Raw genomic sequence first — 17,027 nt, forward strand, 5'->3', positions numbered from 1 at the left:
GCACACACACCCACAATCTGGTAAGTTAGCCATGACAAATCCTAGTGGGAGCCAGGCTACCAACAAGCACACTCATACAGTAAGGTCCTGTGCCAACACGTGCACACACACACACAAACACACACACACATAGACATAGACATATACATATACACACACTGGTGTTTGAACAGGCCACAGGCAGAGGGACAAAGGCAAATGATGTTAGCTTTTATTGCAAAGCAGATTTTATGCTGCTGATGTTGTCTGTGCTTTTCCAGGAGATAAAGTGTGTGTGTGTGTGTGTGTCTGTGTGTGTGTCTGTGTGTGTGTCTGTGTGTGTCTGTGTCTGTGTCTGTGTGCGTGTGTCTGTGTGTCTGTGTGCATGTGAGTGTGTGTTCATCATGCTAAATCTCAGTGCGTGTAGGTGATTCCAAGGTTTTCCCTGGACATCACTGTGCTCTCCATGGGGAGTCAGATGAGAAATTAATGGCCCTATTGATTTTTTTTTCTCTGTTTTCTGCCATCTGTATCTCAGACATTCCCGTGACATCACTTTCATGTGAATATGAAACAACAACCCAGGGGGGAAGCAAAAACCAGCAATTTGTGTGATTACACAATCAATAACACCAAAGCCTTTTCCATCGAGCTAATGGCTAACTCAGTAATAGTAATGTTCCTATGGAGAGCATTTGCTACACCACTGTAATTAATGTTATTAATGGGGGAATCATTCGACTGTGTACTTTGGTAATTGCCTGGAGAGCCGCGCAGGTCTTCACTGATCAAGCATTACATAATTCAGACACGGCTACCAGCCCTTATTTAGTCTAATGGATGTAATATCAAAGTCTACAGGTGAATTTCGTTGTGGTTAATATTAACCTCTGCAACAATAAGGAGTCCATTTTGGTGCTGAAAAAGGATGACAGATTAATAAATATAATTAAAAACTTTTTCACTATGAAATGAGATGTTATTGTTTGGATAATCTAATATCACATGTGCGTTTTTAGCACTCCTGAAACATAAATCATGGTACTGAAATCAAACTAAAGTAAGGCCAATAGAAACAAACAAAAACATAAATACTATAAAAGTGTAGAGGCTAGAAAAAAAAGTCTTAAGTCAGATCTTTGTTACCTCCGCAGGTGACAGAGGCTCCAATGCCAGCTGCCAGTTGTCACAGAAGTGACTCAACAACTAACAGGTAAAATCCCAAGTGTTAAAGCTGGTCATGCTGACAGCTGTGGGTTGTGTATCAGAGGCTGATGGGAGCACAGTCAAATGATTGTTTGTACGCAGGTTCACACCATAGGTGTTCATTAAGAGTAACTTAGTGAAAGAGTTCTCCAGCAATGTAGAATTACACTTGGATGAGGTTGGTGGACTCAGGAGACAAACTTTACCAGCTCTACTTTTTACCGTTTTGATTACGGAGCAATTAGCTGTTAAAAATCCTAATGTTTTCATCAGGTGTGGGCTGAGAGAGAGAACAGAACTAAAAGAAGAGTGAAAATTGAGCATGCATTTATCAAGAGGCCAGTTGATGTGGCCCTGTATTTGCTGCATTAGTAAATTGGCCACTGCTTGCTACTAAATTTGTCACATCAACTTAAAAGGTGATAGCAAATTAGTGTTGTATTCAAAGCTTGTTTACACTGAAAAATGTGCCATGAAATCAGTTATTGCAGGTATGAGTTGAGATTGTTTAACTGATCGTAGTTTTCACGGTCTAGAATAAACAAACAGCCCAACTTTTCAGTCAGCTTGGACAAGAAGCTTTTAAAATGCCAGGACACCTGGGTAAACTGCAGCTGCTTGTTTTGCAAAAACTGAAACATACAGCTAATGACAGTTAAATCAATAAACCTTACTAATGTACATTAGATATGTGGCATGTAATAAATTTAAGCTTTAAACACTACATACTTTAGCCTTTTGGCAGGAGTTGACTCCTGTGTTCAAAGGTAATGCTTTGGAGGGTGACAGAAAGCAACATCTGTTAAGGTGGAGAAAAAAACAAGGTGAACAAACACATCCAGCTCTCACAGCGGCCAGGCCTCGGCGTGCAGTCCATTAGTAGTCTTCAGCACCCCTCACCTTTCCCCCACTTTGTGATCAGCCTTAAACTGAGCGAAGGCTTCACAGCTTTCAAACTGGAGATTATTACGGCTGACAGGCCAAATGAAGAGCAAGTGCAGCGACCCCTATTTTGCTGTTTTGTGTGAGCTGTTGTTGAGACATGAATGTGACTGAGCTGTCCAACAGAAGCAAAACAAAGAGTTATGAAATAGCGAAGAGTGCCCTTCTGAAGTGCATACACCTGTGACTACCAGCTGAAAAATGAAGAGGTGGACTCAGCATCATTATCTAGTTCTGGACCAAAATCTAATTCAAAGGTCCATAGTGCAGAAACAAATTTGAACAAATACTGTATAAAAGCAGCTTCTTGTTACACTGAAAGAAATAGAAGAAGAAATTCTCTTGCTATGCAACTTCTGTTTTACAGAAACTATATTTCAAAATTACATTACATTCTAGATATTATACAATTCTACCTTAATTGGACCTGCAGAGTGAGTGGCACTACTAGACTCTTTAACTCTGCACAGATGCATTTGCACAGATTCCTACACAATGCTTAAGTCAAGTCATGTACATGACGAAGCATTGTAATACAGTGTATATAATATATATAGCTTTTGAATGTCATTATTTCATTTTCCTGTTCTGCCATGTTTGTTTTCTTAAATAGCTCTATAGCTCTTTATCTGTTTCCTTATCTGTTTCTCTACAGACTGTTTCTTGTGTTACATGTGAATTTCTCATCTTATCTTATCCTCATATTTCCATACTAATGTTTATTAAATATAGTTTAGAGTCTTTTCATTTATAAAACATTCCACCGTAGATGTGAATTTGTCCCGAACACTCAAACCAGTAATTAATTTCCATTAGTTCTTATATCCAGTAATTACATAACCATACTCATGAGGCAATGACAAGCAATCAGTATAGGCAGCTCATGTTCAAAGGAAGATTCACCAAGCTGATACCGTCTGGCATGCAGTAGGTTAAAGCTCAGTGTTGCACTTTGAAATACATTAAAATATGAGCAAGAGGGAATACAAAGTATTGTGTGGGAACATAATTGCAAGGGGATGCAAAACAAGGCAGCGCAAAAGAGAATGCACAAAAAAAAAAACACTACCACTGTGGCCTTGACTTCTGTTACATAAATGTCTGTGCAGACAGTTTACTCTGCGACAGAAACACAAAGAAATCAAAAAACACCTGAACATTGACAAACGTTTATTTTAGTCAACGTAACATGTACAGGTGTTATTAAATTCAATAACAGTAATAACTATTATTCTTAAGCTAAGACATGTATTTAACATCAAAGGAGCAATAACAGCCTGGCATGTAAAAACTTTTACAAGGAGAAGATATCTCTCCATGTATCCAAACACAACTGCAGGTCTCCTGGTCTGCAGCAGTACCCTTGTTCCTGTGTGCCCTCAACTAGTACCTGTTTAAACAGTCTGGCAGATAAACTGCTGTGTTTGTGGCTGCCAGATTCATTCAGACTCTTTACAGCACAGCAGCTGACAAGGAATCAGACAGACTTATTATCACCTCTCTCCTCAGTCCGTCACACACACATACACGTGCCTGCGGCTGCTTTACTCCTGAATCATAACTGCAGATGCTGAGACAAGGGGAGATAAGGCAACTGTCTAAACAACCTTTTTCATTTCCTGCACTTGCACAGTTGAGTGCATCATATCTTATCAATGCAACCATATACCTGGGCCAATATGGAGTTTCAGAGATAGTAAATTTGAAGTAAAAATAAATGCTCATTTGACTTCTGCAGGGTTAATAGTGGGGCGTACATCAGGTTACATTTCACTGCTCATCCTGAGGGGGAGGAAATCAAAGCTGCTAAACACACTTGAGCACATGGCACATGTTTTGACACGTTTGTGGTATATCCCTGTATCTGTCTGTCTCGTTCACTATCTGCTTTTCTCTGTCACACATACACACACACACACACACAAGTCTGAGCAAACAGGATTCAAAAGTGTCTAGGTGTAAATTGAAGCTATTTTCCGGAGCAAAGTACTTGCTTTCTCAATGTGCCATTAGTCTCTTCAAACAGACCCACCTGCACTCCGGAGGAAGAGTCTGGAACGAGGTGAAGAGGATGTAAAAAACAAAAACAAGTCAGGTGTGACACAAGCCGACGCCGTCAAAGAAACGTGCTACAGTAAAGACACGTGACCAAGCCACAGTTGGATTTTATCCCTTTATTCCTCTTGTAGAAAATGTACATCAAAGACAATACAATACAAAATAGAAAAATGGCACACAGTACTCACAAGTTCAAACATTTAAACACGATAAGGGCTATACAATACTGCTTTGGCATTTCAAAAAAACATTGAATAAAGTGCAAGGTTTTCCATTCCTTTTCTCATTTAAGTACATTCACAGGTTTGTTTTGTCTTTTTCACAGAAGTTTCTTGTTCACAGCATTTCCAAAATCTCATCCTAACTCACGTTGAGACATAGTAAAGTGCAGATACAGTATGCATGAGAGACATGTTTCTAGCATCACACCCCCTTTGTGTTTGTAAAGCATTCACTGTCAACTGTAAGCAGATTGTCGATGGTCACGGGATGGTTTGTCTTTTTGCTCTCTTTTCTTCACACACTAACACACACACTTACACACACACACACACACACACACACATACACAAAGAGCCCTAGCACCTTTTTAGACTTCACTTGGTGACCTGGACCGGTAGGCCCCGTTGGTCTGAAAGCAGCCACAGAGAAGCATGTAGATGGAACGCTGGATCTCTGTATTTCTGTAGGCGTAGATGATAGGGTTGATCATGGAGTTGTAGGTGGCTGGCAGCAGTGTAGCGTAGGTGTACACCGATGGATACTCCCTCTCGCCCACCAAGCAGTAGATGGCGAACGGCAACCAGCTGGCACCAAAAGTCCCGAGGATGATAGCAAGAGTGGAGACCCCTTTCTTGGTGGCAACATAATGCGATGTGGCAAAAAAGTGCTGCTGGAGGGCAATCTGGTGGGCGTGGTGGCACACTATCTTGCAGATCTTGAAGTAGAGGGTGAGCATGAGCACAAAGATGGCGAAGAAGGAGGTGGCCAGGAGTGTGACGTTGCTCCGGGTCAAAGGGCGGACAATGCTGCAGGAGGCCGGCTCGTCCAGGCAGTTCCAGCCGAGCACCGGCAGCAGGCCAAGGAACAGAGACACACCCCAAGTCCCCAGTAACATCAGGTGTACATACTGCAGAGTCTTCTCTGAGAAGTATGTCAGGGCGTTGTAGAGGGAGAAGTAACGGTCCACTGTTATGGCTAAGAGGCTGCTGATGGAGGCAGTGAAGGAGGCCACCAAGAAGCCTACAGTGATAAGGCTGATAGTCTCAGAGGAGATCACATACTGGAACACAAAGTTCAGGATTAATCCCATGCCGGCCAGCAGGTCCGCTGTAGCCAGGCTCCCGATCAGCACAAACATGGGAGTCCTTAGTGTTGGTGTGTAGAAGATGATTGCTACCACTATGGCATTTTCACATGCGATGACAGTGCCTGACATACAGAGCATGATGTCCCACGGGTTGATGGGGAAATCTAAAGGGGCAGTGGAGAACTCCAGGCTGCCGTTGTGCTCTGGAGACTCAGCCTCCATCCATGGGAGAGCTTCCCTGGCCACAGGAGTCGCAGAGGAGTCATTCACCACCAGCGACTCATTCATATTTCCACTCTGTTCCTTCGTCCTGTGGACAGAAGAAGAACACATAGGTTGGGTTGTTAATAATAATGTGAAGGAAGAAGTCTCTTTTGACTTTTTTTTTAGGGAGTCAAAAGTCAGGGATGTTACCTGACAGCACCAGTGGAGCTGGTAAAGTTTCTGTGTCTTGGTTAGCATAAACTACATGAAGCACATTTACTTACTCACTTAAATATGTAAGTGCTCAACACAAAATTTCACAGAAAGCAGAATAAACTAGGCATTTTTACATGAGAACAAAGCATTTATAGTTTCATTTGTGGAAAATCTGTTGCAAGAGTCATGCAAAAGTTACAAAGAAAATCCACCTTAAAACAGATTTTTGTAATTCCTTTGGTGTCTACTAAGCAGCTCAGTTTTAATTTGTGAATTTGAGTTGAACAACAAAGAAACAGGCTGTATTGGTGAAGTCCTTTACAAATCCTGAAACTGCTCCATAGTGAGTATGAAGTGAAACAACTCCAAGAACAAATTTTCTAGTAGTATTACACAAATGAAAGCCCTACATTCAACTGGATGGACTATCTCAAAAACATTTTTTTTAAATTCATCTTTTAACGCTCAAATTTCTAGCTTAGAGGAGCAGCTGTCTGTTGCTGGTGTTACCATCTAAAAAAAAAATCCCTGGCACAGCACAGGGTATTTCAGTTTTAGGATGGATTTTCCTTTTAAAAGTTGTTGCCAATAGCGCAACAGCAAAAAGCACAGGAGCTGTCCGTGGTGCTGAAATCACAAACTAAACATCGCTCATATCATTAGCTTCCTTTTCTAATTTCTTTTATAAATAATTTGAATACTCTTACAAGGACTTATAGGGTGATTGTGATTCATTTAAATTAGATCTTTGGCTTCCTACAATTTTATTCCAAGGAGTTCGTTCTTACAACACTGTGCTATTTCGGAGGGACAAACTAAAATAAAAACACTTGCAACCGACATAAATGTTTGCTATTTAGAAGACCATTTCTGATGAGCTTAGAATACGTACCTCCGCGACAAAACGGTATGAGCTGAGATTTGCGCTGAAATCAGAGCTCTTCGTCCAAGGGCAAAATGTGAAAAAACAAAATGAAGAGGATGCAACGGGTGCCCCCTTTCTGTCGCTCCTGTGGACCCTCTCCAGTCAAGCCCTTGATTTGGTTGTGCTTCCCACGCATGGGACAGACACCCAGGGCAGGGGTGGTGTGAAGCATTGGCCGGTGTTCAGCTCGGTGAGGAAGGTGAATGTGAGGAGGAGGAGGAGGACGACGAGATGGAGGGAGCCGACCGAAGACGAGCGAGGAGAGCTTTAAACCCGAGTTACGTCAGGGCAGAGAGGGAGAGAGTGAGCGAGCGTGAGAGAGAGTGCGCGAGCGATAGAGAGCGCCATAGCAACCGCAGAGAGAAGAAACAACAAAACATGAGCTCAAAGCCCTCAACCAAGTGTGGCACAAATTGGGTCAGTGCCTTTTTGCATTAATCCTTCTGAAAAACAAACAAACAAACCAACAAACAGACTTCAACCAAGAACAAAAGGAACTAAACAAGAATTACAAAGATTAATTACAGAATATTTCTGAAGGGCAGAACTTTTTTATTTAAAGAAAAACTAGCCTCATACATCCCTGTAAAAAACATAGCACAGGTTACACAGCTTAGCTCTTTATGTAAAGAAAGTGGAGAACACAGCAATAATTTATCTCAGTTGGAAAAATTTACCCAAAACAGCTAGAACCAGATGGATGGAGTCTAGAAAGTCTGGTGATCCACTGCCCAGAGGACATGACCAGTGAAGCAGGGAGGAAGAAATACAGGAGCAAGCTGCTCGGAGACCACCCTGAGACACTCAGGGCGGACTTTAAAAGAAGAGGTGACAGAGCAGTTCTGTTACCACCCAGAAGCTCAGCATTCCTCTGTCCATGAGAAATAAAACAACCTTAAAATGACTGACAAAAAGATTGACAAAAGACACACTTCTTGTCAATCTGGAGGAAAAGCTGCTTAGGATGGAAGGTACAGAGCAGCACCCTCAAAATCAGACCACAGACACAGGCTCACACACTGGCCCCCTGCACCCAGAAAGTACCACAGGCCAGATGACCTAGCCCCCTAAAAAAAAAAAAAAAACTAAAATATGACTAAGCATGTGGACCTGATGGCATCAGGACAGAGATTCTGAAACACAGCAGCCCTGAGCTGAGACAGGTCCTGCTTCAGTCAGTCTGCTTTCCTGAGATCTGGAGCACCTTGCAGTGCACAGCGCTTTGTGCATGTGTGTTTATGTTTGGTTGTTTCCGGAGTTTCCTTCCAGCCTGCAGAAACAGATCCAGCTCAGTTTGATTGGTTTCTAAACACTGTGTGTTCTGCACACCTGTGACAACTGACAGCATCTCAGACACTCACTAGAGGACTCACTAGGCCGAAGCGTGATTCAGTGTGTCGAGTTAATGATGTTCATCTGGGAACAAACATCATGTTATCCCCCAATAGGTACCGATAGTACTTCTGTTACTCCTAATATCTTTTGCCATAATGATCACTTCTTTTCCTCTGTTTGAAACATTTTGGATCTCTTTTTTTCATTTTCCTTTGATATATTTACTCACTTTTACCACCTTTTCTGACTATTTCATTTGGCAATTGTATACTTCAGTAGCCTACTGAAACCATTATTCTACAGTGAGCCCTGAAAAAGCTGGTGTGAAATAACACAGTGACTGTGAAGCTCAAGTTTAGAGTTTAATTTTGATTTAAACAACAGATAGACCATCATAAAATGGTCTAACTGTTCAGTAATGTGTTGAATATTTGGACTTTGGCTGGTTTCCTTCTACCTTTTCCACCACCTATCTTGATGTTTATGGTGGCCACGTTTGTTGTGCTTATATGTTACACTTCAATAATCAAATGTCAAATAACAATGGATGAAATATAGGGAGACAGAGGGAGGTAGGGGGAGATTCAAAACAGCATAGCAATATGGCAGCCAGTTTTGGTTTCCAGGCAACAAGATTTTTGTCAAACAGCTGTTTGGCCACCTTTTGTCAGAGGACCGGGGGCTGGAGAGAGGGTTGTCTTCATTCATAAGCTAAGCGGTCACATGAAGTGCCTAGTGACTCATGTCAAAGACCTAGGTAGATACCCAACCACATACACGACCAAAAATACATCTCAAAATCATTTTTGATTGTTTTCCATGATGGACTAAACTTAAAGTAATTGAATTTACACAAAAATAGAAGCACTGCACCACTGGCGCCACATACAAACACTCGGTCTTTGTTCTGTTTTTGGTGTGAACTACCACGAACAGATGCCCCAAAAATATCAGTGACTGGATGCATTTATTCATCCATACCCATGTGTGCTGAGAGGTTTCAGTGTAATAAGACACCTGCCATTAGGAACATGAAAACATGAGACAAACAGGGCTGTACATAAAGTAGCCCTTTTCCCTTCAAAACATCCCCTTTCGGGAAACAAACCCTAACCGTTTACAGTCAGCCCGTCCGCAAATACAGACAACAGACTCATTTTCAAGAGTGTGCACATGCTCTCACATGCTGGTACACAAACACACAAAGCTCTGTGACTCACCCCTCAATGTAAGAATAGCTTAATAGAGATATTTACTCTGGATAAACTGTGTAGGTCTCAAATAATTAAATCAAGAAAAGGCTTTAAACGAGGGAGCTGAGATAAAGAAAATTTAAATAATGAAAGATGACAGAGTATGGACGATGGATAGATTTTAGATGAGGATAAATGGTGAACATCTGCTGGTAGGAGACAAATGGAAGTAGGAGGAGAGGTGATGAAATGTTTCTGTGACAGTTGAACGGAGACATTGCACAGACACATTTATTGTAAAGACGTAACACCTCAATTTACTCACAAACTTGACCTACTTCTTACAAGAGAAGTAGTTCCACTCACTCTGAGGGACTTGCACACTTTACACTCATTGTTGCTCCTGGAAAACAAAATGAGTGGACCACTCACAAAAGGATTCACAAAAGAAACGGTCACATAATCTGATAAATGTGTCTGACCCACTGTAGCTTAGCGTACCTGCCTCCCTGCAGATGTCATCATGACCTGGATTTTATGATAATTACATCTGCTAAAAAATTGCTAATGGCCCAAATGAAATGATTTCTAAACACCGTGCTAAGAAATTAAGCACTGCTTGTAAACACAGATAATGAATCTAAAAATGTTTTAAAATGAAAAGAAAAAAACAATCTAATTTGGCTTTGATATCACTGGTAACCGAGCAAAATCTAACATGACACTGTGGTCACATCCTCAGTATTGTTGGAAATTTAGGGATTTTAAAAAGAACAGGTTAAGTTCTACAATTACACGTTGCAGACAGAAGTTTAAGACAGAAAAATAACATAATAGTCCTGTAGACTTATTTTCCCAGGCGTTTATTTATTTGTATAGGTATGTATTCAGAAAATATAACAAGTTAATATAACAGTGGGCTCTGGGTTCTTTTTTTTATCTTGTCTATCCCCATTACTAACTTATTAATAAATATATGTTAGTTAGTCATGTTTTATACACACACACACACACATATATGCAGACAGTGTCCTTGCCTAATACTTACTTTTCGTAATGTAATAAATTTATCTTCTCTATGTCTGAGCAGAATTTTATCATTAGATATGACTTAGTATAGAGTAATAAACCTGTGTATCTCAGGGTGACAGAACACCTTAACATGTATAGTGGAAACAACAGAAATAATAGTTATCCTTATACATGGTGTGAGCAGAACTACAAAAGTATTGATGGTTTTTTTTTCTGGGAATGAACTGTTATGAACTGTCCTCTATGGACAAATGAGCCTTGAAGTTCCTAATACATTCAAAATTCAAGGGACTTGTGTAACACTATTGTGAAGTGAAAAAATCGAATAACTCTGAGCAAATAAATTTCAGAGAAATCCACTTCAACGAAAAGTAGCCTTGCACAAGACCTTGATACTGCAGATATCTTTCTTAGTTTAGTTCCTAGTTATTCTGTTATTGGAATAGTGCTTATTTAATCTTGTTCTGGCCATATTGGCCTCTTACTTATATTTACTTATTGTACTGTACCCCTGCTGTTGCTAAATGCAATTTCCCCACTGAGGGACTAATAAAGGATTTTCTTATCTTGACATTACTATTGAATTTCATATACAAGCATGAAAACTAATATTTGAGGAATTAAGAATCTTCATTTCACTATGGAGCATGTGAAGCATAAGTCACAGAATTGAGACTGGAGGTATTAGGCTGTCATCCAACACAACAGAGATGTCAAGCTGGCATACTTTACATACTTGCTTCCTCTTACACTGCTTCTTTTCAGGAAACATAAATGTGATTATTTCATGAAGCCACAGAAACCAACAAAAGCATCCTGAGTTCAATCAAAAAGAAAGAAGCTGATTTGATACATATTCCTCTCTAGTGGTCACACCAGGCAGCAATAGACAGCAGAAGAGCACAAGAAGCCAGTGTCTGTGTCATTACTATATACAATATCTGCCATTCACTCTTAACGTCTCCCAGGGCTCCAATTAAAATGACAGAGCTACAGGGTTTGAAATAAGGAAGAATATGAATGAAGCATATTTCATACATATTTTAATTTGCGCAGTGAAAAAGTTAGTTTTCTTTAATTCCCCTGCTGTTCTCCATCACATCACATGCTGTAGCACCTTTCCTCTGCCCCCTCCTCCCTCCCCCTCAGGCTCACGAGGCACTGATGCAGAGACAAGTGGTCAGTCAGTACGTTGACTGAACGTCAGGAAAGGCGGTCTTTGTCACATTCACATTTTCTGACATTTGTGGCTGAAAGCTGAGTGCTAAAACAGTGTGAGGAGGGAGAAAAAATAAAGTGTGATAGACAGAACAAAAGTGAACAGGGTGAGAGAAAGAGGAACTGACAGTAGAGAGTGAAAGAGATGAAAGACAATTACAGAGGCCGCATGAAAAGGAACAATATTCAGTTTTTGCATGTGCAAAAGCACAAAGAACAACAATAAAGCTCAGACATAAAAGTAGAGAAACAAACCAGGAAAAAAACATGAGCATGTGGAAAACTGTTTATAGGCAACAGCAATCAAATCTGTCACACTGTTTTAATAAATAAGTGTTTAATTTAGAAGCATAGTACACAATAATTAGCTGACATCTCACAAATGCATTTATACAAAACAAAATCAGTGCACAGTTTTGTAAACTAAGAATGGGGTTGAATAAAACCCACAATTTCAAGGTATCAGTGGTGTGTTTTGATCGCCCAGTGCACTGTTCAAAATACGATCACAACAAGAGACTGTAAAATTACCTGGATGTAAATTTACAGTACATCTATGACTTCCATTATGTAAGACCAAAAAACAAAAACAATTATAACAACAAATTATACTACAAATTATACTTGTCGGGACTTTTTTAAAAAATTGATTTTAAAGACTGAAATGATGTGAAACTGATTTAACAGGATGAATAAAAAAAGAAAATCAAACCTCAAGCACATCTGAGGTGGAATTTAAAGAAGCAGTCATTACAATCTTTGGTCCTATCATCTTATTAATAGTTCCAACATCTAAGATTCAAAATACTTAGTCAAAACAATTTACATTTTTGAAATATACATATAGTTAAATAACCTTTCTTAAAAGAGTAGCAATTAAAAATGTAAGTGATCAGAGCAAATAAAAAGCACCATATAGGCAGAGTGTTAAGGTATGTTTGAATGAATGAAAAGCTGACATAACTGAATAAGAAGACATTAAAACACACAAATAACTTTAATGAAAAAAAAGAAAAATCAAACCATGTAGTTTAGTCCAAATACAGGACATACTGGTCGTTCATAAACCATTGTCGTCATTATGGATGATTTTCTCCAAGCAGAAAGAAAGAAAAAAATCAAGTTGGGCAAATGGATTTGCAAGAAAACATCTCTTGCTCTGGTCTGTAGTAACAAACAAAAATCCTGAAGACAAAAACCCTTCAGAGTCGTAAAGTAGGAATGCTGTGGTGGACTACAGCCAATCACCCTAGACATGCATAATGGTAATGGAGATCCAGTCCGTGCCGACTGTGTCTCACATGTATCTGTTCTTGACGTACTCCCTGTACATCAACATGTCGTCCCTGCACAGTGCCTTCACGTGACCCTGACCCGTCAGCACATGGCTCTCAAACACATCTCGGCTGTCTCTGTCGACCTGCGGAGGAGAAACGGCGTAGATGCTGTCCCCCGCGAAGCAGGACACGTGCTCTCTGAGAGTGAGGTGAGAAGACAGAGGGAGAGAAGAACATTTCAGATGAAGAAGTAATTTTACATAACTCAGCGTGGTGGTGGAAAAAAACAAGCCGTGAAGTTTAATTTTCACATCAGGGTGAAAATACTTCTATAGTTGTCACAAGAAAATCAAAGACTGCACTGCGGACTAGAAAATTGTTTTAATCCAACCAACATCTCCTAAAGCTCTGCTGGAAAGCAAAGGTCATTAAGAGGAACGTTACTGGAAACAATACCAGGATGGCAGAGATGGAGCTTTTACAAGAGAATTACTCATATTTTCGCAGAAGCTACTCTCTAAAGCATGTCTCATCATCCTCAGGCTGCATTATCAACTGCATGCTTGTCCGGTCATCCACTCAGTCAGCCAGTTCAACAGCAGCTGAGGCCCCAGTGAGAAGCTGCTCAGACACATGGCTGCATTACAAATGCACCTCCTTGATGACTGGCACTGCAGAGTCTGTGGTAGATAGAGACAGATTTGAGATGAATTGTGAACTCAGTAAATGTCATCATGGACACAAGGGTTAGGGCCAAGGGTGCGCTGACATGGGGGCTACCCAGAGGCTGAGAGGATCACTGAACAGAGATTAAACATTTAATTTATCAGGCTTGTTTGTAATTTTAGACAGGCTGAACTTTTTGAGTATATTATTTTTGGAGTAAGTTTCCACAAAGGATTTTTTTTTTAAATAACAAATTGAAAATGCGCATATAAACAGGTGGATGGAAGCCCACTTTGACTCCGCCAAGATCTGCTCCAGCCTTTGAGCAGAAGGCAGAGTGTGCTTCTGTGCCAAAACATTTCTCAATTTGCACGTCATACACAATGAGGCACCATTCACGGATTTGTAACACACCTTAGAAACACCTGAACCACACACAGCATGCATCAGTTTATTTCAGTAAGTCATAATGGAGCTCTCAACTAAGGTTCAGTGTAATTAAATCTATGTAGAAAGTAGATGGTGTTAAAAGAAAAAAACAGACCAGTTTTTTCTTGCATGTTGCTAAATCTGAATATTGTACATATAACAATGACTTGGAGTGGACTTTTTTTTTTTTTATGAAATGACTCAACAAAACCAAAGACCATGTCTTTTCCTCATGCTGAGGTGAATTAAAGGCCTGCTGGTGAGCAGCTCATGTCAGTACACACGTGTGGGAGAAAAACGATGCACTGGAATAAAAACATAACAATATATAGAAATGAAGGAACCATTTTAACTATTAACTCTCTTTGTTTTCACTGAAAATGTCACATGTGCATCTAACATTTTCTGAAGCAGTGCTCTATATTTTGGCAAAATGGTCAGTGGGTCATGTCACACTGTCTGATAAACATACAAGTCTTGGTTTGTGTTTGTTGACTTGTTGGCGGTTGCTCACACACAGCTGAGATCTCAGCAGCTCTGACAGATTATCATTACAGCTCCAGATCAGCTGTAGAGCAAAGCTGGGGATTGAAAATATATTAGAAAACTCATTAAAACATGACTCTTGAGGAAACATTCATCTCAAAATTATTTCAGATTTAAAGCTCAATATCTGAAGTAACATCACATTTATATTTTGTTGAATTTACTGCTTAAGTTAAAACGTGCAAATGTGATCATAATTACAATTATATACATTTGATTTCTGTTCGACAGAATGGGGAAAATAGTTTAATTACACACAAATACTTCAAAGAAAGCCACCAATCTTGTTAATTTAGTCATAACTGTCCATTATCTGGACGTGCAATTTAAAAGTTCACTATAATTTAAGGAGGAAACAAATCATCCCATCTCACTAATGCTTCTCAACAGGAACCCGCCACAGTGTTCATATCCTTTCTGCTTTTATCTCCAGCCATTGAGTGAGCTCTGCCTATGCCCGATGGGTCAACAGAGGAACTACACAGAGGGAGGTGACAGACTAAGGGGCTCCTGACAGTGAAAACATGTTTGGGGTGCTGTAACAGCGTCTTAGAATAGCACTGTTGCACAACAACGTACACACCTGCCGGACCCTGTGGACCTCATATGAGGGTGACTGCAATGGATGAATGGACTAATGAATGGCCAGAGCCATGGAGTGATGAGAGGTGAAGATATGGGCAGACAAGGTGAGATTCACACTGAACAAGGACGAAAAGATGTTACGATTCCCTGCTGACTGAGGTTGCTCTTGCACACAAAAGCCAATATCTGTATGTCTGCCACCTTCGGGTGACTTTATAACAACATGTGCTAAATTAAAAACTGTATTTCTTTTCCTTTGAGAGAAACATGCATGTACAAAAAAAGAATTTAGTGTTCAAAGAGAGCAACAAAGGGTCATGTGTTCACTCTAAAAGAGAGAGGCTAAAAAATACAATATAAAATAGACATTACACCCAACATGCTTCTCTTCTCTTCTCCAAAGCCACCAATAATGTCCATCTCATCATCAATAAAAGATGACTTCAAGCAAATCATCGATGCACTGGTCAAGCCTGGTCTGCATCATTGTATTTACTACTACAAGATGGCAGGACAGTCCTAAGAAGGACTAAAAATAAGTTATTAATATGTATCTGTTCTCTTACACACAGACAGCACAGCAGTATTTCACCAATTTTTGGATGGACCTATGGATGATAACGGTTGGTTGGTTGGTCTACTTCTTTGGCTTACACTGGTAATCTACTCCTCCCTATTAAATCATATCTTAATGTGTTGCAAATGAAAACAATCCAGGAACACTTTAAATCGAACATAGACCTTCTATGTAGACCAGGACAGAGCCAGGTTAGCTGAATCTGTCTGTCCAGGAAGACTGTTTTCTGAGTGGTTATCATTTTGTGTCTGCCTCTATCATCCTAGTTTCCATTCTCAGTCTCACTCCTCCTTAGTTCCCTGCCCCCACTGTCTCCGGTGCTGCCTAATTAAGTCCTCTTTTCACTAAATGTAACCTTTTTCTGTCTTCTTCAGTTTCACACAACCTTCTAACCTGTGCTCTCACACAGCAAAGTGCAGCACAAGATAAAGCAGAACACTGCCACGTGGATATATTTTTGTCCTCTCTTTACCATTTTTCCATTCAGCAAAGGAATCATTTCCACAATTTCTGTTTACGTTCCATCTAGTTATGATGCACACAGCTAAATCACACACTCCGTCTGGCGACATGGATGTATTTTTAAAAGCAAAACAATAAAACGACCCCTTCTGTTTCATCTCGTGCCCCTGCTGCCTCTCAGTTCTTTCTATATCAAAGGCCTTCACTTAAGCATCTCTCATCTTGAGTGGAGTCCAGAGGGTTATTTTTCTTGAGTAGGCAGGTTATATTTTTAGGAAGACAAAGTGCAGAGTGATTGGTGCACTATTCTTGTGCAGAATTTCTTTGTTGAAAGAACTGTGAAGAGTAGCACTCCACAAAAATACCAATACCTTTGTTTGTTTGCACTGTGGCCTTTATTGCTATGTAAAAACTGGACAATTGGGAATTTTTTTTTGTCTGCTGGGGAACTTTAAAAATGCCTTTATCCTGATATTCATAAAAATAATTGGGTATTTTCTTGTATTCCCATTAATGTGTGGTAATGTGGTGGGTGGACGAGTCTGCAAAACACTAGATCAGATAATTAGGTCAAGTCTGTGTCTAGTGTCTGTGTGATATGTACTGGGAAATTTGTTTTGTTTTAGAGTTAGATGAGAAGATCAATCACAAAAATCACCACTCTTGTATCTGCCCATTAAATATAAAAGTTTCAGTCAGCAGCTGGTTGTCTTAGCTTAGCATAAAGACTGGAAACTGGAAGGGGGAAAACTGCTAGTCTGGCTCTGTCCAAAGGTAACAAAGTCCTAAACAACAACAGCAGTGTTGTTGTGACCAAACAACAACACTGCTTGATTCGTGTCCTGGTGGTGTTTCAGCATTAGCAAAG

General features: G+C 40.1%; 2 protein-coding genes across 3 annotated transcripts in view; both read right to left on the reverse strand.

The window, feature by feature from the left end:
• Window positions 1–4,718: 4,718 nt before the first annotated feature.
• LOC121199963 (G-protein coupled receptor 6) lies at window positions 4,719–11,057 on the reverse strand. The gene is made up of 3 exons (XM_041064987.1): window positions 10,994–11,057; window positions 7,419–7,422; window positions 4,719–5,804 (listed from the first exon to the last, which is right to left on the reverse strand). The coding sequence occupies exons 1-3, from the start codon at window positions 11,055–11,057 to the stop codon at window positions 4,775–4,777; spliced, it is 1,098 nt and encodes a 365-aa protein (XP_040920921.1). The 3' UTR covers window positions 4,719–4,774.
• A 1,201-nt stretch (window positions 11,058–12,258) lies between these two features.
• Window positions 12,259–17,027, reverse strand: part of fig4a (FIG4 phosphoinositide 5-phosphatase a) — a 41,811-nt gene continuing 37,042 nt past the window's right edge. The window contains exon 24 of one of the 2 annotated variants that reach the window (XM_041064550.1): window positions 12,259–13,092. In XM_041064550.1, the coding sequence (XP_040920484.1) occupies window positions 12,915–13,092 (178 nt within the window). In that variant the 3' untranslated portion in view covers window positions 12,259–12,914. Of the gene's footprint in view, window positions 13,575–17,027 lie in introns of both variants that reach the window. The other variant, XM_041064551.1, reaches the window with a different exon arrangement.

The sequence above is a fragment of the Toxotes jaculatrix genome, chromosome 19, assembly GCF_017976425.1.
Source record: "Toxotes jaculatrix isolate fToxJac2 chromosome 19, fToxJac2.pri, whole genome shotgun sequence".
In the NCBI taxonomy this organism is placed as follows: Eukaryota; Metazoa; Chordata; class Actinopteri; family Toxotidae; genus Toxotes; species Toxotes jaculatrix.